The sequence below is a fragment of the Portunus trituberculatus genome, chromosome 37 (assembly GCF_017591435.1).
Source record: "Portunus trituberculatus isolate SZX2019 chromosome 37, ASM1759143v1, whole genome shotgun sequence".
In the NCBI taxonomy this organism is placed as follows: domain Eukaryota; kingdom Metazoa; phylum Arthropoda; class Malacostraca; order Decapoda; family Portunidae; genus Portunus; species Portunus trituberculatus.
The window spans coordinates 28,862,367-28,886,227 of NC_059291.1; the positions used below are offsets into that span (position 1 = coordinate 28,862,367).

Below are 23,861 nucleotides of genomic sequence, written 5' to 3' on the forward strand. Positions count from 1 at the left end.
GCCTGCCTGCCTACCTGCCTGCCTACCTACCACAAAATCCTCTCCTCTCCCAACAAGAACACGTAAACACCATCTCTATAATCCTTACCTCTCTCTCTTCCTTTCTCCCTCCCGACACTTACAGGTCATTGGAGTGTTCAATGAGAAGATGAACAGTCTCGTCCTGCGGGTGCACCTCCTCTTCCATGATGCTGCAAACCTCCTCAAAGCTGTGGTCAGTTAGTCCCACGCCATTCCACTCGAGCACCTGTTGGAGGAGAAGGAATACAAAGGAATACAAAGGAGAGAGCAGACAGCAACAGTTACTGGACCTAACGAGGTTGTCTGTGTGCCTATTATACTACTACAGATTCTACGAGTTAGAGGTTGAAGGACACTAGGGTTCAAGGATAGGGAAACAAGAGAACATAGGGAGTCAAAAATATGATAGGAAAGGTTGAAAGATAAATATCAATATCTAGTGCAGTAACTAAAAAAGATATTCTATGTAGGCGCAAAGTAGGTTATTTGAGGGGTTGATGCGAGGTGATTGTCCAACCTTTGTTTAAAAGTTTCTATTGTACTACTATGGGCAATACGCACTAGGAGAAAGTTCCAGGCATTTACAATTTTATTAAGGAAAGAATTTCTAGCTTCGGAGGAGAAGGAGGAGGAGGAGGAGGAGGAGGAGGAGGAATTACATATGACTCCGAGTTGTTATTGTTATAGCATCAATTAAATGTACGTGTAATTAATTCATGATGATTTTTTTGTTCACTAGCTTTAATAAGATATTTGATAAGGTCTTTTGATGAATCTTTTTGTGGGTACGACAGTTCGTCTGTCTATTTATGTATTTATTTCTCTCTGCATGTATGCATGTTCTTATTTTTCTTTTTTTTTGTGTGTGTGTTTGCTTACTGGAATTCAGAAGTTATTATTTTTTCTTATCAAACTATCTATAAATCTCTTCATATTTACCTGCTCTTCATTTATTTATCCTACATACTCACCTTCCATGTATGTCATAAATGTATGTCATAAACTCATCATCAGTGTTTCTAGATCATGTTGCTGGATTATCATCAATACAGGGGCATGCAGTATTTAGACAAAAAAGACAAGCTTCGTGTGTGTATGAAAATATAAATATCCATAATAACCTCAAAGCAAAACATGTTTTCACATTTACGAAGTCCACATTATCTGAGAAAAAAAGGTGTGCTTAGAGTATTTTTCTTTTGCCAATAATCTGAGCAAATTCAGTGTAGAAATCCTACACAGATGAAAATAAACTGGAGAATATAAGCCAAACACTCGATCCGTGCTTTGCGTATAAAGTGAATGAAATAAAAGATTTTGGTGGAAAATGTAAAGTGTTCTATGAAAGGCAGAAAATAGAACTTCATTATTTCCTGCTGGAAAATTTCTTCTGAAGTATTTGTTACAAAAGTTAAAGAGAATGTCATATGAACTGATAGAAGAAAGAATTATTTGAGCATCAACTCTAGGAAGTGCGGAACATGGAAAAGTTGCTTAGGACATAAAAAAAAAAAAACATTTTAAAAATCAATATGTAATGCAATAAGAAAATGGAAAAGCAAAATTTTTATAATGAAATTAATATCACGTAGGAAATAATGAAAATAACAAAAAATATCCAGAAATGTGAAACACGAATCCAAAAGAAAAATCATAACACAATTTTACTATCAAATAATGGCAAAAAAGAAATGATCAGCAGAGACATCGGTATGAATAAATATAAATAGAGTCACCAAATAAGACCAGTCCACCACAACCATCAGTAAGACGAGACTGCAGTAGGTGTTATTCACTGCCTTAATTCACCTCACGTATATATGACGTCCCGGAGACAGAAAATACTACAAGACGAACCAACGAAGAAACAAATAGCCAGAGAGAGAGAGAGAGAGAGAGAGAGAGAGAGAGAGAGAGAGAGAGAGAGAGAGAGAGAGAGAGAGAGAGAGAGAGAGAGAGAGAGAGAGAGAGAGAGAGAGAGATAAACTGCTGTGAAAATACCTTAAAACTCGAGCGAGGACATAAGGAGAAAATGGGGAGAGAAGGGGGAGTGGGAGAAAGAAAGGAAAATAAACACTTCTACACCTACCTTGTCCCCTTGCACGACCCCTGCCGCCTCAGCTGGGCCACCGGGAACGGTCCACACTACGTAGGCGAAAAGGTGGCCATCGGGACCCACCTTACCACCCACCACTCGCATGCCTAGACCGCGCGCTGCAAGAGAGAGCAAGAGAATTAGACAGGAATGCATGAATAATGAGAGCTTAATTGCAGCAATAATGGAATAATACGGCGATGAATGGAAGAGAAAGAAGACGGTTACACTGATAGCCTGGACACACACACACACACACACACACACACACACACACACACACACACACACACACACACACACACACACACACACACACACACACACACACACAGGAAGTAATCATGAAAGTCTTGTGTTGCTTTGGGAATATATTTTTCTTTGCATTATTTCCTCTAATAATTTTCACTTTTTTTTCATTTCTTTTCTTCCTTGCCCTGTTTTACTTACATTTTTACACCTGAGATTATTTCTAAGAGTGACTCATACCTGCTCTTATAATAATGGTGAAAAGAAACGAAGAGGAAAGAAGAACAAAAGTAGTAGTAGTAGTAGTAGTAGTAGTAGTAAAAGTAAAATGTATTATTATTATTATTATTATTATTATTATTATTATTAGTAGTAGTAGTAGTAGTAGTAGTAGCAGTAGTATACAAACTCTTTTAAAAGGTATAAAAATCATATATATACGAACGATTTTCTATTTTGAAACTGTAACATATTAAGAATAAAGAAAATAACTGAGTAAAAGAAGACACAAAGAAAAAAAACAAACTTGCAAATATTGTAACAAAATATAGCAAGGGTGATATAAAGTTTTTATAATGAGCCAAACTTGACTTAAAAATCTTCATGTAAAAACGAAACAAAAAACAAATTAGGGAAAACAAGATACTGTAAGGATTATTATTATTATTATTATTATTATTATTATTATTATTATTATTATTATTATTATTATTATTAGTAGTAGTAGTAGTAGTAGTAGTAGTATCATTATTAAAATTCCTATTATCATTATTATTATTATTATTATTATTATTATCATTAATATCACCATTACCATTATTATCATTATCATTATAATTATTCTTATTACTATTATCATTATCATTATTATCATTACAATTATTACAACTGCCACTGGAACAGCTACTACTATTCCTACTACTACAACAACTTTATCATGGATGCATTAATATTGCGTATTCTCTCTCTCTCTCTCTCTCTCTCTCTCTCTCTCTCTCTCTCTCTCTCTCTCTCTCATTATGAAACCCGCCCTTCCGGCACAGACAATGAACGCTTCTCTACACTTTCCACACACTCGCGTCATATTAAAGGCACATTAAAGGAAATAGCTTATAACACATCGCCTCCACACCTGGTGATACCTGTTTTGTGCTTCGCTTATCACTGTCTGGATGTCTGTCTATCTATGCCTTTTTGGTTACCTTTCTCTCTATCTCCCTATCTGTTTGTCTATCATTCTACCAGTCTACCTATCTGACTATCATATCTATTTTGTATCTATCTATCTATCTTGCTATTGCTCAATTAATACATGCATTTAACCTAACTACTTTTTCTTATTTATTTATCTATCCATCTACCTATCTATACATCCATTCATCCATCTACCTATCTATCTATCTATCTATCTACCTGGGTATCTCTTTCTTTTATCTTGCCCCATTGTCAACACTTTCCTCCACTGTCTGCTGAGGACTCACATTTCAAAGTTCTATAGAAATCGTGTTTTCAACTCCGGTTTATTTGATTTTTCTAATCTGACTGATTTGGAAATCGGACATTGTAAAGTTACTGGTGTTCTTTCCATGCTATTTAAAGTTATGCACAATACAAATTCTTTTCTTCACTGTTTTCCTTTTGCTAAGCTTCCATCAACCAATCAGAATTATTATCAGGAACTCTCTTACACTTAACTGTGGCCTTTGAAATTCATAGATATTCTACATGTCAAATTCCCAGACGCTTCGTCAAGCAACTTGCAAGCATTTGAACATCTAATTTGACATCGAGCTCAGTAACTTCCTGTATTACTGAGAGGTCTCAGAAAATAAGCCACTGTCTACCTGTTATAAAGGAGAGTTAGTTTACAGTCGCAGTTTTTATCTTATTCTTCACACTTTAATCCAAATTTTTTCTAACTGTATCTTGACCCGTAAGGATACTACGTGGTATAATTTCATTTGATTCTTCAGTGCAGCAGCAGCAGCAGCAGCAGCAGCAGCAGCAAGAGTTACAATAATAATGATAATAGTAATAGCCATAATAATGATAATAATAGTAATGATAATAATAATAACAATAATAAAAATAATAAAATAATAATAATAATAATAATAATAATAATAATAATAATAATAATAATAATAATAACAAAAGCAACAACAACAACAGCAATGTGGCAGGTAAAGAAGGAAACACGGGCTGGAGGGCGATCACCTTCCACAATTCGTTATAGTGTTCCCACAATAATAATAACAAATAAATAGATAAATAAAAAAAATACTAATAACAATAATAATAATAATAATAATAATAATAATAATAATAATAATAATAATAATAATAATAATAATAATAATAATAATAATAATAATAATAATAATAATAATAATAATAAACCATCTATCCATTTATCTAACCATCTATTCTTCCATTCAACTATTAACTTCATTTCCTAATACACCTTACATCTATCTATCTATTGCAAACATATACACATTATCTACTCTGAAACCTATCACATACACTTCCAACCTAAAACACACCTCACCCTATCCAATTAACTAACATTTTTCCTCTGTGCTGACGTGCCTACCCATCTCTCTACCAGCAGCTCCTTCATCACCACGCGGGCCATCAGTGAAAATTGAGGCGTCCTGTAACCGTTCTTGCAAAACACCCCCACGCACAACCATAAAACAAATTGGCTGAATATTACTCCATTGTGCTAATTCACGGAGACAGCTCACGAGGGAAGGAAGGGAAAGAACGAACGGAGGAAGAAAGACACAAGGAGAGAGTTGTGAAGGGGAAGGGGAGAGGAAGGAAAAGGGAAGGAAGGAAGGAAGGAAGGAAAGAAGGAAGGAAGGAAGGAAGGAAGGAAGGAAAGAAGGAAGGATGAAAGAAGGAGGACAATGAAAAGAAAGAAAGAAGAAAGGAATGAGGGATAAGAGAAGGGTAAGGAAGGAGAGAAAGGTTACGGAAGAAAAAAGAAAGGAAGAAGATCAAAGGGATAAAGGAAAGACAGGCAAAAGGATGGAGGTAAGAAAAGGAGGAGGGTGAATAAAGGAAAAGGTAAGGAAAATAGAAAAAAAATAGAGAAAGGAAAACAAACAAAAATGAAGAGAATAAAGGAATGGATAACATAACAAAGGAGAGAGAATAACGAGGCGAGGTAATTCAAGAAAAAAAAAAATCTGAAATAAATTGGGAAAACGTGTGGAAATATAGTAAAAGAAGAAAGAAAGAAACACAAGTAAAAAATATGAGGTAATCAGAACAAATCTGAACTGAAAAATGCTTCATGAAAATACAAAGGAGTGAATGAAAGGAGACAGAAGAAAAGACACACACAGATGAAACTCGATCATGGTGATGATGATGATGATGATGATGATGATGGTGAATAGTAGTAGTAGTAGTAGTAGTAGTACCAGTAGTAGTAGTAGTAGTAGTAGTAGTAGTAGTAGTAGTAGTAGTAGTAGTAGTAGTAGTAGCAGTAGTAGTACTCGTAATAGTAGTAAGTAGTCGTAATAATAGTTAGTCGTGGTAGTAATAGTAGGTAGTAGTAGTAGTAGTAGTAGTAGTAGTAGTAGTAGTACAGTAGTCTTGTTAGTAAATAGTAGTGGTAGTAATAGTAAGAGATGCTAAGATGGTAATAATAATTGCTACTACAACCATTACAACTACTGCTATTACTACTACTACTGCTATTGTTACTACTACTACTACTACTACTACTACTACTACTAAATAATAATAACAATAATGAATAGTATTAATAATAAAACAATCATAAAAATAACAACAGTAACGACAATAACAACAACAGCAACAATATGCGATAAACTCAGAAAACCAAGACTTTAAGTTAAGAATCCGGCAGGGAATCTGTGTGTGTGTGTGTGTGCGTGCGTGCGTGTGCGTGCGTGCGTGTGTGTGTGTGTGTGTGTGTGTGTGTGTGTGTGTGTGTGTGTGTGTGTGTGTGTGTGTGTGTGAAGGCGACGCTCACACCACACGTCACAAGCCTTCAAGGGTAATACAATTGGGAAAGGCAGGCTGAGGGAGAATTAACAGGTGGGTGTGTGAAACTAATATACCCTAATCATGACTAATTTAATGCCATCCCCTGTGGCTCAACCTTGCATAACCTAATCCCAGCAGTATATGAGACTATAGCTGCTGGTTGCTACTATTATTTTTACCATTACTTCTATTACTGATTTTGTTACAACTTCTGCTATTGTAACTGCTAATGCTACTCCTTATCACCATCATTACTATCGTCATCAGTCTTCAGCTTCTTTCTCGCCGTCAAAATGTTTTATCTCTTGCTATTTTCTAATTTATTAAGTACTATGCTGACATACTGTGTCTATTCAGTTACAGTATACTATACAAATCTCAACTTACCTAACTTACCCTAAGCTTACCTAACCCAACTTTACCTAATCTTACCTTACCTAACATAACCCAATTTATGCCAACCTAATTTAAATAAACTAATTCAACCTGACATTTTTTTTCCTATCCTGTCTTACCATAAAGTATATTTATATGGATACTTATTTAACTACATGAAATGAAATGAAAAGCGAAACCTAACTTGACTATATTTGCCTAAAGTGATAAGAGAGAGAGAGAGGACTAACATTGCTGACAGACACTAATTCACCCCTTCCTTAGTCACTGTTTCTCTTCCATAAAGTAAAATATGCACATTAAATTTTAGCACCGATGCGAGAAAAACCAAAATACTTCCATGAATAAGAAATCAAATTAAACTAACAGCTTTATAAATTCATAAGAAGCAAATGTTATTCTTTTAAACATTTTTACGGTGAATTTCGCAGGAAAGAGGAAGTCGAGCAGGGAAGGAGATAGGTTAAATAAGTAACCTCGATCGTGAATCCTTTCCCTATTTCTATACCTCCTCCTCGTCTTCAATCTCCTTGCAGCGCTCCTCCTCTTCCTCCTTCTTCACTTTCTGCTGCTTCTCATCGTATTTTCTTTTCACTCTATTTCAATTCCTTACCTTACCTTACATTTCCTTTCACTCTCGTACCTCTCCCTCCTCAGAAATTGCCAACCCCTTACCCTTTCCTTTCCCCTCATATCACGTTTAAGATCCAAGTAAAATAGCCACTATCGCCCCCATTCTCTCGCCCAGCACCCCATGACCCAAATTACGAAACCTTCTACACATTTACTATCAATTTCACACAGTACCTCCTTTCCTACACCCTTCAGGAGATCCCCACACCCAACCTCCTCTCACAGCATCGTAACTTCCTTGATAATAATTTCCGCCGCCTCCTCCACATCATCAGCTATATATTTTTCTATTTCTCCTCTCCTCCCACTATTTTTTGTCCTCCTTCGGTTCTTCCTCCACTTTCCTTTGTTTATTTTCCCTTCACTTCTCCTACCTCTCCTCTCATTTCTTTTTCTTTGTCGGCTTTTTTATATTTTATTTCTGACCATTTCTTTTAATTTTCTCCTCCTCCTATTCCTTCTCTTCGTTTTCTTCTTCTCCATCCGCGTTTCCTTCTCTTTTTCTTTCCACTTTCTATATTCTATTCTTTCTCTTCTTCTTTCTCCTTACTTTATTTTCTTCCTGCATCTTTCTTCCCCTGGCTTTATTTGTTTCTTTTTTCCTCTTTTTCGTTAACTTTTGTTTCCTCTCCCTTCCGTGTTTTCGCTTTCTTTCCAAACCCCACCATTATATTTCTTTGCTTTATTGTCTCCCCTCCTTTAATCTCCTTGTCTCACTTTTTCCTTTAGACAACAACCTCTACCAACACTTCATAAAATAATCATAAGTTTTCATGCTTTGCCACTGAAATAAAAATACTCTCTCTCTCTCTCTCTCTCTCTCTCTCTCCACACACACGCACACACCACACACACACACACACACACACACACACACACACACACACACACACACACACACTTGAGACCCTTGAAGCAAAATAAATGGGTCTTTTTTCACAGATTATTTCAAGTTGATATTTTCTCCTCGGCGAGCGTCAAAAAAGAGTCGATGTGGAAGCCCCAACTTTCATTTATTTTCGGTCATTGAGCTCAATTTATCTTACTCCAATTAAGCTCTCTCTCTCTCTCTCTCTCTCTCTCTCTCTCTCTCTCTCTCTCTCTCTCTCTCTTTTTTTTTTTTTTTTTTTTTTTTATTTAAACATAATTTATACAGAAGAACATGTACCCAAAGGCGCACTGTCGTGTGCTACCTATTCTAAGGGTACTACAATCTATTTCTCTACAATATTTACAAGACTTAAAAATAGATAATATACAAGATGGTCAGCATGTAAATGGAGCACTGTTCTTTTCACTTCACTAGCACTATTCACGCACTGCACTACACTGAGTGTCACGTCACAAAGAGTGTCAGAGGAGTTGGCAGTGTCTGTCTCCACTTATGTGCCATCAGTTTGACACTGTGTGTGTTCATCTCCTGGACGTGAGGCACCGCGGCCGTGAACAAGTTCCACATCCTGGAGACGCGTCCTGCGAAGGTGCGTTGATGCTGACACCCGTGGGATCGCGGCACCTCTACGGCGTCACCACCATTGAGCACCGTTCTCGTGCTCCGTGCGGTGACTCTCAGAGGATGACGCAGCCCTGCCAGATGTGGCACTCTTTGCACCTGTGCCTTATGGAACACTACGATCGCCGCCACATCTCTGCGGTGTTCCAGTGAATCAAGAGGACGCTCAGGCTCTGGGTGAGGTGGTATTGCAGCATCTACTAGCCGTATGGCGCGGCGTTGGATGCTGTCCAGTCTCCTTCTGTGTGTGGCGGCACAGGACATCCAGGAGAGAGCTGCGTACTCAAGGTGGGGCCGCACCTGTGCCTTGTACAGCAGCAGTCTCCCTTCCTGTCGAGGAAACTGGCGATCCTTCTGAGAGCGGAGATCCTGTGAGAGGCTTTCTTGGCAATGGATTTGACATGGCTGTCAAACCTCAGCCCTCGATCCACCTCCACTCCAAGTATCTTGACGTCATCTTGGAGTGGGAGAGCAGCAGCGCCAAAGACAACTTTCCTGCCATTGCTGCCATGGCGGCTGGGGACCGAGAGACAACCATTGCCTGTGTCTTCTCCGGCGCGAATGTCACTTGCCAGCGAGCACCCCACTCCTCTATCACTCGTAGCTGCTGATTGATGGCCTCAGCAGCCCGCCCACTGTCCTGGCGTGGATAGGTATAGGAGAGGGTGCAGTCATCAGCATAGGCCTTGACTCCTGGCAGTAGCTGGAGAAGATCATCCACGTAGATATTCCACAGGAGTGGGCCAAGAATTGAACCCTGTGGCACTGATGCCTCCACAGGCAGGGACTCAGATGTTTGCCCGTTGACAACCACCTTGAGGCTTCTGTCCTGCAGGTAATTTCCCAGGAGTCGTAGCAAGCCACCCTGGATGCCTTTAGCACGAAGCTTTTCCAGTAATCCGTTGTGCCATACTTTATCAAAAGCTCCAGCTATGTCCAAAGCAACCACTATAGTGTCCTTGCCGTCGTCGAGGGCGTCCTGCCACTGCCTGGTGAGAAGCATCATTAGGTCGGAGGTTGACCTTCCAGGTCTGAACCCAAACTGTTGGTCTGAGAGGAGGGCATTGTCCTTGAGATGGCTACACACCACCTCTGCCACGACCCTCTCAAACACTTTACCCACCACTGACAACAGGGATATGGGTCTGTAGTTTTTTGGGTCCGTCCTGGAGCTTTTTGTGTGCAGGAACTACTCGAGCCTCCTTCCACACTGAAGGCCAGACGTTTTCCCGTACACAAGTTGTGAAGACTTGGGTGAGAGGGGCAGCCAGTTCCTGGGAGCATCGCTTCAGCAGGTGCGGGCTGATGTCATCAGGGCCGGTAGCTTTCTGTGTGTCCAGCCCCGCAATAATCGCTTCACCTGCTGATGCGTCACCTCCACCATGGTGACAGTCTTCTCACATTGCTGGACCAGCTGAGGCGGTGGCTGCTGTGGATTCCCCACCTTCATTTTTCCAGCAAACAAGGAAGCCAGCAACTGTGCCCTCTCCTTACTGCTGGTGGCGACAGTACCGTCCTGCTTGCTGAGGGAGGGATGGATTCTTGGTGGCCAGTTCCTGTTTGTCCTTAACAAGGGACCACCAAGTTTTGTTTCCTACGCCAGTGCCACACAGTTTCCGGCGCAGGCTTTCCTCCCACTTTTTTAAGGCCCACTTGCTGGTTACCACCATCCTCCTGCATGCAGCCCTATGCAAGTCCTTGTTGCGCCGAGTCGGGTTCCTCTTGTAGCGGAGCCAGGCAGCATACTTTGCCTCAGCAGCAACACGGCAACGGTAGCCAAACCATGGCTGATCCGTCGGTCTGGTGGTGTATTCCCTGTGTGGGACGTGGCGTCTCTGGAGGGCGAGAAGGTGAGAGGTGAGTGCAAGTGCTTCACTCTCTGCTCCTCCCTGTAGCAGAGTGGCCCATGGGGTGTGGGTCAGGTCGCGGCGCAGGGAAGCCCAGTCTGCTTTGTTCCACAGCCAGATGGTGCGGGTGGTGGCCTCGTCCCGAGCCACGCCCACTTCCAGCTGTGTCAGTACAGCGTGATGATCAGAGCTGCCCACGAGCCCCAGCTGATGACACTGAAGCTTGTCCTCCTGGTAGTCTGAGATGACAGGGTCTAATGTCCCTCCTCGTTCATGTGTGGGGAAGGTGACATGATCTGTCAGACCCTGCACCTCCAGGAGATTCTCGTAGGCGTCTCTTTCCAGGTGGTGATTGAGATCCCCCACAATCAGCACGTGGCTGCAGCTGTGTGCCATCATCAGGTTGTCTAAAGTCTCAGTCAGGTACAGGAGTGAGTCAGGCCCTTGTCGCGGGGGGCGATACAGGGCACACAGTAGGAGGGCTGAGCGGTCTGCCAGCGTTACTCGGAAGTACATCATCTCCATCAGTGGAGGCGTGTCTATGTCGAGTAGCTGGGCCTGCATTCCTTCCTTGAAGCAGACAGCCACTCCACCTCCTGTTCGCTCCTGTCGGTCCCTCCTCACCCAGTGGGTGAAGCCCTGCATCCTGCCATACGTGGGCTCCACCTCACTGTTCAGCCATGTCTCTGTCACCACAACAACGTCTGCATTGTGTCGTTGCACACAGTTGTGGTATAAGTCTGCAAGGTTAGTCCGGAGACCACGGACGTTGCTAGAGACGACCTTTAGTTGGCGGCGGGGCAAGCTGGCTGTACCATGGTGAGGGATGGTAGTGAGCGAGGCCTGCTAGTCCGAGGTGGTGGTTAGGGTCCGCGGCCGACTGCTGGTACTGGTGAAGAGGAGTGGTCCACTGCCGCCCCTGGCTCTGATTCCAGATACCAGGCTGAGGAAGGAGTGGGCGAGGTTGTGGTAAGGACTGAAATGAAGTGAGGTGGTGGGCGGGCTGAGGCGCTGCAGGTGGGAAGGGTGTGGCTGTGTGTCTTTCCACCGTAAGGAGCCGCTGTAGGAGACGCTCCTGACGTAAATCGTCAGTTCTGGCGTGGCAAGTAGCAGAAGTGTGTCCTTTCCGTGAGCAGTACTCACACACTTTTGCCTTGGCTCGCTTTTGTGTCTGCTTGGTGGCCTGGTGAGTCCTCAGTCCTTCGCTGGACACCTTCCTCGCGTCCTGCTGCACTTCCCTCTTAGTTTTCTTTTTTCTCCAATCTCCTGAAGTGGTCTGAGGAGAGGTTCGTGGGCGAACAGAGGCACCGCGATCTACTCCGTTCGCTGTATTTATGGAGGAAGAGTCCCTGCTGCTCTGTGTGGCGGTAGACGTGGTAGTGAGTACCGAGCAGTCACTCTGTGTGGCAGAAGGAGTGACAGTAGACGCTGGGGAGGTGTCACAGTCGCTCTGTGTGGCGATGGAAGCAGTGGAGGTAGGCGGAGCGGTCGTTGTTTCCCGGGCAGGCGAAGGGAAGGTGGAAGTTGAGAAAACAGCTGAGTGGCGGAGCTGTTGCGGTTTATCCGAGCTCCACCACGTCCTCCACCTCTCAGAGTCCTGACAAACCACCTCCCAGTGTTCGTCAATTGACTCTGCGTGGGCGCTGACTGCCTGAGAGCGTGTGGCTACTTGCGTCTGGCGCTGTTTTGACGCTATCAGCCTGTCTGCTACTCTGAGAGCCGCAGCAAACACGTCTCTGTGTTGTATGATCAAGTCTCGGTCGTCCTGGAGGGACTTAATCACACAGTTTTGTTGAGAGGCTTCCTCAGTGAGCTTCTCAACTAGTGAAACTAGCTCTCCTCTCTCCAAGCCCTCCCACTGACTCTCCCCACTGTCGTCCGGTAGTGGCGTTGGGGGTGTATCAGTCTCCTCGATGATGTAGGTGACGGGGTCCGGGATGTTTGCTTGGAGTCGTAGCTGCTCCGTGTAGCTACACTTGAAGACTGGCGTATCCCCAAGGCAGCTGTTGTGACAAAGGTTACGGCAGGTTTCCTCGTCACAGCTCACGTGTTGAGTCTTAAGTGTTGCTTTGCCACAAACGCAACACCAATTCTGTGGCTGGTAGCCAGGCAAGTCTCGCCTGGCTATGGGGCGATGGGCGGGGCTAGACATTGAGGGAGAGGATAAGTGATTCCCTGGGGAATTGTGAAGCCAGGTGTGGGGGCGACAACGAGTGTTGGTTCTAAACTACACGTGCGACACTAACACACTCGTGAACACAGACACTGAACACTGGCACAGAACACAAAGCACTTCCCCACAGGCGCACAAAAACACACGACACTAACTACCTCTCCCACAAGTCACTCTCTCTCTCTCTCTCTCTCTCTCTTCGTTTTCCACTCTATATCGTCTTCCTTTCTTCCGGTTTGTCTTCTCCTTACTCTTCTCATCTCAATTTTTTTGTTTTATCTCTAATATGACTTAATTTCTTCAACTTTCCCTCTCATATTTCCTTTCCCCCTCTTCATATCCCTATTATGTTTCTTTTCTTCACTTCTTATCTCCCTATCATTCATATCATTAAGTTGAAAAAATGTTTATTCTTCACTCCATTTTATCCTAATTTTTTGCGTTATTCCTTCTTTCTTTTCTTCCTTTTCCTCCACCTCCCATCTCACCATTTTGTGTTTAGTCCATTATTTAGTTTCTTTGTCTTTTTCTTATTTCTTGTTCAGTTCATTTTTTCTTTCCGTAATTTTTTCTCTTCTACTCTCTCTCTCTCTCTCTCTCTCTCTCTCTCTCTCTCTCTCTCTCTCTCTCTCTCTCTCTCTCTCTCTCTCTCTCTCTCTCTTTATTTATACATCATTACACTTTAGCTTGGTCTTTTTACAGGTTAAATGTGTATTATGAGTACATCCTATCTTAAAACGTAACCAAAAATAGTCTCTCTCTCTCTCTCTCTCTCTCTCTCTCTCTCTCTCTCTCTCTCTCTCTCTCTCTCTCTCTCTCTCTCTCTCTCTCTCTCTCTCTCTCTCTCTCTCTCTCTCTCTCTCTCTCTCACTTCATAATGTTCCTTCATCTTTTTCTTTTTTCTCTTTATACATTCCCTCCCTCGTCCCCTCAGCTTTCCGACACCTTTCCCATATATTCCCCTCTATATTTCACTTACGTAATCCTACTTTTCTTCCCGTTTGCATTCAACCTGACATCTCTTTTCTCCATTTTTGCCTTCCCTCACCTCACCCTCATCTATTTGTAATAAAAAGTAATACATTCTTTCCTCTGGTCTTTATATTCAGGTACTTCTTTTTCTCTTTTTTTTTCGTGTTTTGTTTCAGTTCCATTAAGTGTTTCGTTTGATGGATATGCGAGTAGATGTTTCAGTAAAAGAGAGAGATACACTTCCGCTACTACTAAAACTACTACTAATACGTACCACAAGAACTACTACAACAACAACTAGTACTACTACTACTACTGATAGTGGTATTTCAACACTAGCACGATTTTCTCTAACATTACCAAACCCGCACACAGACACACACATACATACACATGCACACACACATACACACGAGAGGATAGAATCTGTTGTTGCCTTGGCGTTTAAGAGCGAGGCAGAGACGGGTGACGGAATGAGAGAATGAGGGGAAAACAGGAAAGAGAGGGAGAGAGGGAGAGAGGGAGAGATGGAGAGAGAGAAAGGAGTGAAGGACGGGGCGAGGGACACAAGGAGTGGGAGTGCGAGAGGTAGGGAGGGAAGAACTGGTAGCTTCCTACCTGGCGCGGCTGGGTTAAAGGTGTGTGGCGTACCTGAAAGGCTGCCGCTTCCAATCCCACAACAGGACCAGGTGAAGGGAGAGGGGGCTTTTGACCGACAAAAAAGATGGGGAATGGGGAAAGGTAAGGGAGGGGAGAAAGACGAAGTGTTTGAGGTTAAAGCGAAGGTTAGAATAGTTGGTAGAGGTTGGGAGAGGCAAGAAAGAGAGAGAGGTTGGTCAGGAGCTGTGGAAGAGGCAGTGAGTGGGCGGGGCAGGAGCGGTGGTGAGAGAGTAGCAAGACAGTTTAGTGAGGCAAGGTAGGGCGTGGCGCTAGCTGTGTGTGTGTGTGTGTGTGTGTGTGTGTGTGTGTGTGTGTGTGTGTGTGTGTGTGTGTGTGTGTGTGTGTGTGAGGGAAAAGGGATAGATGTGGTTGGTTGCGTGTGGAATAGGAATGAGAAGCTAATGTTGAAGATGGGAAGAAAAAAAAAGTAAATTGAGAGGAGAAAAGGATAATGATACTGTTAATAATAATAAAAGAAAAATAATAATAAATGAAGAAAATATATATTTTTTTCCACGTCCGATTTCCCTATTTCAGTACCGATAGAAAGCGTCTCCTTACAGAGGGCTTAGTTTTTTTGGCATTTGGGATCAGTTACTCAGAGTCGATGCCATTCCCACCCTCGGATCGTGCGTAACCAGGATTCGAACCCATGCGCTTGAGAACCCCTCGTTCACTTGGACCCCCACAACACCACCACCATCAATGCCTTAAAATAGTGAAAAAAAAAAAAAAACATATAAGAACGCCTTGACTGCATTGTTGAGTTTCTTGTGCGTTTGTAATGGTAAATCCAGAGAGACAAGAATAAAAAACCAAGGTAAAAGAGAGAGAGAGAGAGAGAGAGAGAGAGAGAGAGAGAGAGAGAGAGAGAGAGAGAGAGAGAGAGAGAGAGAGAGAGAGAGAGAGAGAGAGTAAAGAAGAAAGGGCAAGGAAAAAACTGGATAAGGAACAGGAGGATAACGAGGAGCAGGAAGAGGAGAAAGAAGAAAGGAAAAGTGGGATTAACAGCCAGGAGATGGGTCGTTAGGTATCGAACTGGAGATAAGAAAGAAGAAGAAGAAGAAGAAGAAGAAGAAGAAGAAGAAGGAAAGAAGAAAGAAGAAGAAGAAGAAAGAAGAAAGAAAGAAGGAAGAAGAAAGAAGAAGAAGAAGAAGATGAAGAAGAAGAAGAAAGAAATAAGAAGGAAAGAAGAAAGAAGAAGAAAAGAAGAAGAAGAAGAAGACGGAGAAGAAAAGAAGAAGCAGAAGAAGACGGAGAAGAAGAAGAAGAAGAAGAAGAAGAAGAAGAAGAAGAAGAAGAAGAAGAAGAAGAAGAAGAAGAAAGAAGAAAGAAGAAGAAGAAGAAGAAGAAAGAAGAAAAAAAAAGGAAAGAAGAAAGAAGAAGAAGATGAAGAAGAAGAAGAAAGAAAAAGAAGGAAGAAGAAAGATGAAGAAAAAGAAGAAGAAGAAGAAGAAGAAGAAGAAGAAGAAGAAGAAGAAGAAGAAGAAGAAGAAGAAGAAGAAGAAGAAGAAGAAGAAGAAGAAGAAGAAGAAGAAGAAGAAGAAGAAGAAGAAGAAGAAGAAGAAGAAGAAGAAGAAGAAGAAGAAGAAGAAGAAGAAGAAGAAGAAGAAGAAGAAGAAGAAGAAGAAGAAGAAGAAGAAGAAGAGGAGGAGGAGGAGGAGGAGGAGGAGGAGACGGAAAAGAAGGCACAGGAAACCGATAAAGAAGAAGAGAAAGAGGAGAAGGAGAAAGAGCAGAGGTATCAAATCTTTCATATAAAAAACTCCCACAGTTAAAGCAAAAAATAATTAGATAAGTAAAATACATGAAGAAATAAATAAAGAAGGAAAGGAAGGAAGTCTTAGGAAACATTACGAAACCTCAAGAGAGACCCAATCTTTATTCGACTTCCATACAATTAAGACAAGAACAAATTTAAGAGAGAGAGAGAGAGAGAGAGAGAGAGAGAGAGAGAGAGAGAGAGAGAGAGAGAGAGAGAGAGAATCTGTGACTTATCCACACACATTCTTACTAAACCCTGGCAAACAATATTGTTCACAGTAGCGCACAAAGTTTATTGCAAGCCACCAGCGGTTCCAGATTCAACATTTTATCTGTCATTCTAATAAAAGCGAATAGCGACCCGGTGAACGCCAATATTGGGCCGTTCATTAGAGACTGAACGGCAATACTAGTGCTGCTGCTCCGAAATGAAAGTGAGGTCGGAAGGGAGGGAAAGAGGGACAGAGGGAGGGTGAATAGAACAGTATATAAACCTACTTACTGTGAAAATAAACTCAGGAAGCTAGGAGTTCAGTGTTTGGCTAGAGAATTAAGGTACGTGTGTGTGTGTGTGTGTGTGTGTGTGTGTGTGTGTGTGTGAGAGAGAGAGAGAGAGAGAGAGAGAGAGAGAGAGAGAGAGAGAGAGAGAGAGAGAGAGAGAGGAGGAGGAGCGCGTGGGAGTAGAAGGAGCAGGTAAAAGGCTAGAAGGTTTCTTCATTCACCCCAGCGAAAATAATAGTTAATTAAAATTATTCAGCGAGACGACCTCCACATGGCCTGAAAAACAACACACGCACACGAGAGAGAGAGAGAGAGAGAGAGAGAGAGAGAGAGAGAGAGAGAGAGAGAGAGAGAGAGAGAGAGACACGGCGTTTTAAAAGTTCTGTTAAGTATTGAACATTAGGTAGAAGAGACAGGCTAATAGGACGAGGACGAGGAAGAGAAGCAAGGAAAGTGTGTGTGTGTGTGTGTGTGTGTGTGTGTGTGTGTGTGTGTGTGTGTGTGTGTGTGTGTGTGTGTGTGTGTGTGTGTGTGTTTTTTCGTTTACTTATGATTATGCTTATTAAATTCTCTGTCAAACAATACCTGTTACCTCCTATCACTAGCTCTCTTTCATTAAATACATCTTACTTTCTCTCAAATCTTCTCTATCATAAGCTCCAAAACTTTTCTTCCTCTATTCACTTCAAATCGCTCTCTCTCTCTCTCTCTCTCTCTCTCTCTCTCTCTCTCTCTCTCTCTCTCTCTCTCTCTCTCTCTCTCTCTCATCTTCTTTACTCCTTATCATCTTTATCTTCTATCTCGCTTCAAGGTCTTGATGTCAAAGGATCAATACTGTATTCCAGAAATTGTTTACTTTCTCAAGTGAATCCGATGCTAAATAATGTAAGCAAAGGCAACGGCATCATCTTGGTGATGTTAGTAGTAGTGATACTGGTAGCGGTAGTGCAAGTAATAGTAGTAGTAGTAGTAGTAGTAGTAGTAGTAGTAGTAGTAGTAGCAGTAGTAGCATTATTATTATTATTATTATTATTATTATTATTATTATTATTTTAGTAGTAGTAGTCGTAGTAATAGTAGTAGTAGTTGTGGTAGTAGTAGTCGTAGTAATAGTAGTAGTAGTTGTGGTAGTAGTAGTAGTAATAGTAGGATTAGTGCTAGTAGTATTAGTGGTAGTAGTAGTGGTAGTAGTAGTAGTAGTAGTAGTAGTAGTAGTAGTAATAGTAGTAGTAGTAGTAGTAGCAGTGGTAGTAGTAGTAGTGGTAGTAGTAGTAGTAGTAGTAGTAGTAGTAGTAGTAGTAGTAGTAGTAGTAGTAGTAGCAGTAGTAGCAGTAGTAATAATGTTAATAAGAATAACAACTTATAATGATAATAATTAAAGAATTATCTCTCTCTCTCTCTCTCTCTCTCTCTCTCTCTCTCTCTCTCTCTCTCTCTCTCTCTCTCTCTCTGCTTATTAGTTTCATCTGGACTTTTAGCAACTTGCTGTGAGCTAATTACGACAAGATCTATGTACGTGTATGTACGTGTGTGTGTGTGTGTGTGTGTGTGTGTGTGTGTGTGTGTGTGTGTGTGTGTGTGTGTGTGTGTGTGTGTGTGTCTGCTTCAGGTATTAAATTAAATGATTTATATATTTACTTGTTCTTTAAAGTACCATGCTATCTGTTTACTAGTAATTTTGCTGAATGTTTGGTTATTTTTGCTCACTGGAGACTCTAGTTTTTAGAATACCTTGAATGATGGGGTCGTATTCTAAAATACTTCAGTGCTTTCATGTGGATTACTTTTTCGTAAGATGTATGACAAGGTGTGTAGATCAGGTGTTGCCAGAAATAGTTCAAAGAGGAGAGCACAGCACCAGTGAAGGGAAAAAAGGGATGGTCGATCAAAAGTTCGCCTTTTCATTGCATACAGTTCTGACGAGACAATAAAGGTTGTGGAATTGCGCGTCACCGAGGAAAGATCATTCGTAAATAGGTTTTGTTTTCCTATTCTGTGTATCAGTTTTCTTTTAGCTTTTTAGAGAGAGAAGAAAAATTCACATCAGAATGAAAAAAAGCTATTTTCCAAGGATAAAGACTAGATGAATAACACGAATAATATCCTCAATTGAAACCATCTCTCTGCTTAAATGTTGGTCATAAATATTTCGTCGTTTGTTTCTCACTATTTTTATATCGTGAACTGATAAGTTTATTTTTATCATCTTAGAATATTTATTTCCTTTAATATAATTGCTATCATTATTAATCCACTTTTTTCTGTCAATGTGTAACGAAGCCATGTTGTTTTTTCCTTATAATCTGCAATAGAGGAAAAGAACACTTGCATAACTGCTTCTGTTGTTGAAATCAAATCATATTTTCTTTGGTCTCTAATGAAATATATCCACGCATTTCATATCATACAATGAGACTTCGATAATTGTCTCCATGATAAAAAAAAAGTGTTAACAAATAATCCACTAATTTCTTTGCACGTATCTCCGCATTAAAAAGCTGTTTCTTAGATCTTTCCTAACTGTCTTGATGAACTAAAAAAAAAGAGACAAAAATATCATGAAAGAAGGGGATATGAAAGGTGAAATGCCTAGAAACCTTCATAAACGGTATCAGAAACCTTCATAAACGGGATCACAGCTGGTAATACTATAGGAGACATTATAAGTGATAGGGTGTGAAAGGTGAACAGCTTGGGTAATATTATAAGAAAAAAAAGTGCAAAAAACTAGTCTCCTCCATATAACACTCAAAATTTGTTCACCAACTTTTAGACTTCGCAATACATCGAGTGTCCTTAGTGTCTGGAATACTAACCATAAAATCAGCAAGCAAAAAAGAACATATAGCAGCAGAAATGTTGGCCCTTTAGAGGCTGTCAGGTGATCATAATCTACACTAACTAATTTTGGTTGATCATATTTTCCCTTGTTCCATTTCTTCTACGTAAATGGCGGTTACGATAATGAGGAAAAACAAACACACAGACTAATACAAACACAGACAGGCAGACACACAAACAGACAAGAATATTGCCATGATGAAAGTGATGCCTTGGCTTTTTGTGCGACAGTATTATTTTCTCTCTCTCTCTCTCTCTCTCTCTCTCTCTCTCTCTCTCTCTCATTATTCTACCCATGTCTTATCTATTTTTTCTTCCCATGACGTTTAAGCTCTCGTCTTTCTCGTTCTCCTTTTTCTTCTCCTCCTCCTCCTCCTCCTCCTCTCTATGTCTTCTTCCTCCTCTTAACAAGTTCCTTCACTTCTTGACAATCTTACACCTTTCCTTCATCTGACATCCTCTCCTTCCTTCTCCCTATAACAAACTTTCTCACTCTCTCTCTCTCTCTCTCTCTCTCTCTCTCTCTCTCTCTCTCTCTCTCTCTCTCTCTCTCTCTCTCTCTTCTCACAATACATTCATTTTCCACCTCATGTCTTCTCTCTTTCTGCTTACACACTCTTCTTCCTCCTCCTCCTTCTCTTCCTCCTTTTCTTCTTTCTCCTCTAGTGTCTGACTTATTTCTTCCTCTCGCCACACTTTTCCTCCCACTTGACATCCCCGCGTCCACTCTCTTCAAGCTCCTCGCAAGATCTTATCAGCATAGTCACAAGTTTTCCTTTTTTTTCCCTCCTTTCCTCATTTTCCTTTAAAATTCAATACGTATTTTTTTTTGCATTTTTTTCTTGTCTTCTTTGGTGGGTAATTTTTTTTCTCTCCCTTTCCTTTAATTACACTTATATTTTCATCCTCCTTTCCTTTTTATTTTATGGAATCTATTTTCTTTTTTATCCTCCCGTCGTTTCTTTTTCTTCTTTTTACCGTCTTCCTGTCATCAAAGTCCAATATGGTACCATCATTATTTTGCTCTCTCTCTCTCTCTCTCTCTCTCTCTCTCTCTCTCTCTCTCTCTCTCTCTCTATCTCCTTTATATTGCAGTTATATCCTCTTTCCAATTTCCTCTTAAACCTTTTTTTTTATTATATTTTCTTTAATTCACCTCCTTGAAATAACTTTTTTTTTCTTTCTAACAGTAAGGCGGTGGACACGAGACAAAAGTAGGGGAAAAGGAAAGGAGAGGAAAGGACGGAGAGGAATGGAAATAAGAGAGAAAGGGGAGATAAAAGAGATGAATAAAAGGCAAGACTAGGAAAAGAAACTGTAGGTGTGAAAGGAAAAAAAAACTGAAAAAAGGGAAGAAGCTAAGAAGAGTACAACGAAAAGAAAAAAAAAATCAAGCATGAAAATGAAAGAAGGAAACGAAAAAAGTGGGAAGTAAAACCCAAGATAGAAAACAATAATAAAAGAAATATAAAAAGTAAAGGTAAAACTCTTAGGGAAGACAAATAAAAGGTACCGAACAACAAGAAAAGAGGCGAAAGGGCAGGAAAAAAGGAAAAAAAACAAAGGGAAGGGAAAAGAATACCAAAAAAAAAGGGGAGGGGAAGAGGGAAAGGCCTGGATACAAGGGATCAGTTTGCCTGCCAGTGTAAAATGAGGTTTCTCCTGTCCCCTCTCTCCCTCTCCCTCTCTCGCTTCACTTCCAAAAATGACGGGGAGGTGACAAAGTGAGGGTGGGCTATGACGCTCTAATTTCATCGTGATAATTGGGTTGGTCGCGAGTGTTCTCAGCTGTGTGTCCGTCCAGCCACTCGTGCATCAGGAGGGCAAATAATAGGAACGTAAATTCATAAACATAAAGAAGGAAAATTAAAGAAAGGCAATACATGGAGTGTGTGTGTGTGTGTGTGTGTGTGTGTGTGTGTGTGTGTGTGTGTGTGTGTGTGTAATTCACCTCGGTCGCCTGCTGCTCACCCTGACAGTCTTCCCGAATACGGAGCGAGCTCAGAGTTCATAGACCGATCTTCGGGTAGGATTGAGACCACATCACACACAACACACACCGGGAAAGCGAGGCCACAACCCCTCGAGTTACATCCCGTACCTATTTACTGTTAGGTGAACAGGGGCCACACATTAAGAGGCTTGCCCATTTGCCTCGCCGCTTTCCGGGGCTCGAACCCTGGCCTCTCGATTGTGAGTCGAGCGTGCTAACCACTACACTACGCGGTGGGTGTATTTACCTATAGTTGTATTTACCTAGTTGTAGTTTTACAGGGCCTGGGCTTTATGCTCGTGTGGCCCCGTCTCCATATCTATACTTATCCAATTTTTCTTTAAAACTATGCACACTCGTTGCTGACACTACTTCCTCACTCAAACTGTTCCAAGTCTCAACACATCTCTGCGTGAAACTATAATTTTTAACATCTCTCAGACATCTTCCCTTCCTCAGTTTCTTACTATGCGATCTTGTGCTTCTAATGTCATATTCTTCTCTCAGGATTAGTTTCTCATTATCCACTTGATCCATTCCGTTAATCAATTTATAAACTTATATCAGATCCCCTCTCTCTCTCTCTCTTCTCTGTTCCATGGTTGGTAGATCCATAGCTTTTAGTCTCTCCTCATATGTCATCCCTTTAAATTCTGGAACCATTCTTGTAGCCATTTTTTGTAGTCTCTCCAATTTCTTTATGTGTTTCTTTTTATGGGGGGTCCACACAACTCCTGCATATTCCAATCTGGGTCTTATTTTAGTACTTATCAATTTCTTCATCATTTCTTTGTCCATGTAGTGAAATGCTAATCCAATATTCCTTAGCAAATTATGTCTCTCTGAAAATTCTATCAATATGGCTTACCGGTTGACTGTTTTCTTCCATCATCACTCCCAAGTCCTTTTCCTTTTTTACTTTTTCTAGTTCTACTCCATCTCCCATCTTATAGATTCCCACTGGTCGTCTTTCACTTTTTTCCCATTTCCATGACATGGCTTTTGTCCACATTGAATTCCATCTCCCATTTTTTACTCCATTTCCAGATCTTGTTTAAGTCTTCCTGCAGTATTTCACAATCCTCTTTTTGTTTTATGACTCTGTACAGTTTCGCATAATCCGCAAACAGATTGTGTGTGTGTGTGTGTGTGTGTGTGTGTGTGTGTGTGTGTGTGAGAGAGAGAGAGAGAGAGAGAGAGAGAGAGAGAGAGAGAGAGAGAGAGAGAGAGAGAGAGAGAGAGAGAGAGAGAGAGAGAGAGAGAGAGAGAGAGAGAGAAATGGTAGGTATTGACAAAAAAAACACGATTTGAAAGATAAAAAAAAAGAAATTGAAGAGGATATTCCATTAGATAGATAGATAGATGAATAGACAGATACACATATATAAAGATGAACAGATATAGACACGTAGACAAAGAAAAGAAAAAAAAGACAAGAGACAGCATTTCAAATTATTCTTGCCCTTTGAGAGTAGCCGCCTAATAAAATAATAAAAAAAATCAATAAACAAGAGACGCCAAAAAAAAAAAAAAAACCAAGATGTATATAACCTCACACAATATTACTACCCCTGGGCCACCTCACATCCTTCATTCAACCCAAAAAAATCGCTCATACCTGACTTTACTTTCCTCCCTCTCTAAAATTATTCCAAAGTTGAACCAATCTTGGCCAACATCATCTTCCGTTCCCGCCTTCCTGATTCACCTTTTGGTGGACACACGACTTTATTTTGTAAGTCTCTTGCTGCCACGCCTCTCAGTCAAGGAGGGAAAAGAAGGAAGAGAAGAAAAGGAGGTGTCTCTGATGGCGTTAAAGGGGGAGGAGAGGGAAGAGAGAGAAGTGACAGGGAGAGGAGAGAAGGAGGGTGGAGAGTGCTTTGTAAGGCGGGAAGGACGAAGAAAAACTAAAAGACTTTGCGTTGAAGGGAGTGAGGGAAGGAAATAAGTAGGAAATTGAATCGTGATGGAGAGAAAAAATAGGAAAAAAGAAGAGAAAAGGCAGGGAAAGAATGAGGGAAAGTTCTTCATTGCTTGGGCAGAGAGAGAGAGAGAGAGAGAGAGAGAGAGAGAGAGAGAGAGAGACAGTGACAGTGAAACACAGTGACGTGGGATGTGCGTGTGCCTGACATGACAGTGCTGATCAGTGGCGAGGGAGGTGCGCAACTGACAGTGAC

General features: G+C 41.2%; 1 protein-coding gene across 10 annotated transcripts in view; it reads right to left on the bottom strand.

Annotated features, from left to right (window-relative positions):
• Positions 1-23,861, bottom strand: part of LOC123514259 (regulating synaptic membrane exocytosis protein 1-like) — a 152,729-nt gene that overhangs the window by 40,965 nt on the left and 87,903 nt on the right. For all 10 annotated transcript variants that reach the window (XM_045272010.1, XM_045272008.1, XM_045272006.1 and 7 more), the window contains exons 14-15: positions 2,111-2,235; positions 123-247 (exon numbers count right to left, since the gene is read on the bottom strand). In XM_045272010.1, the coding sequence (XP_045127945.1) occupies positions 123-247; positions 2,111-2,235 (250 nt within the window). The remainder of the gene's footprint in view (positions 1-122; positions 248-2,110; positions 2,236-23,861) is intronic.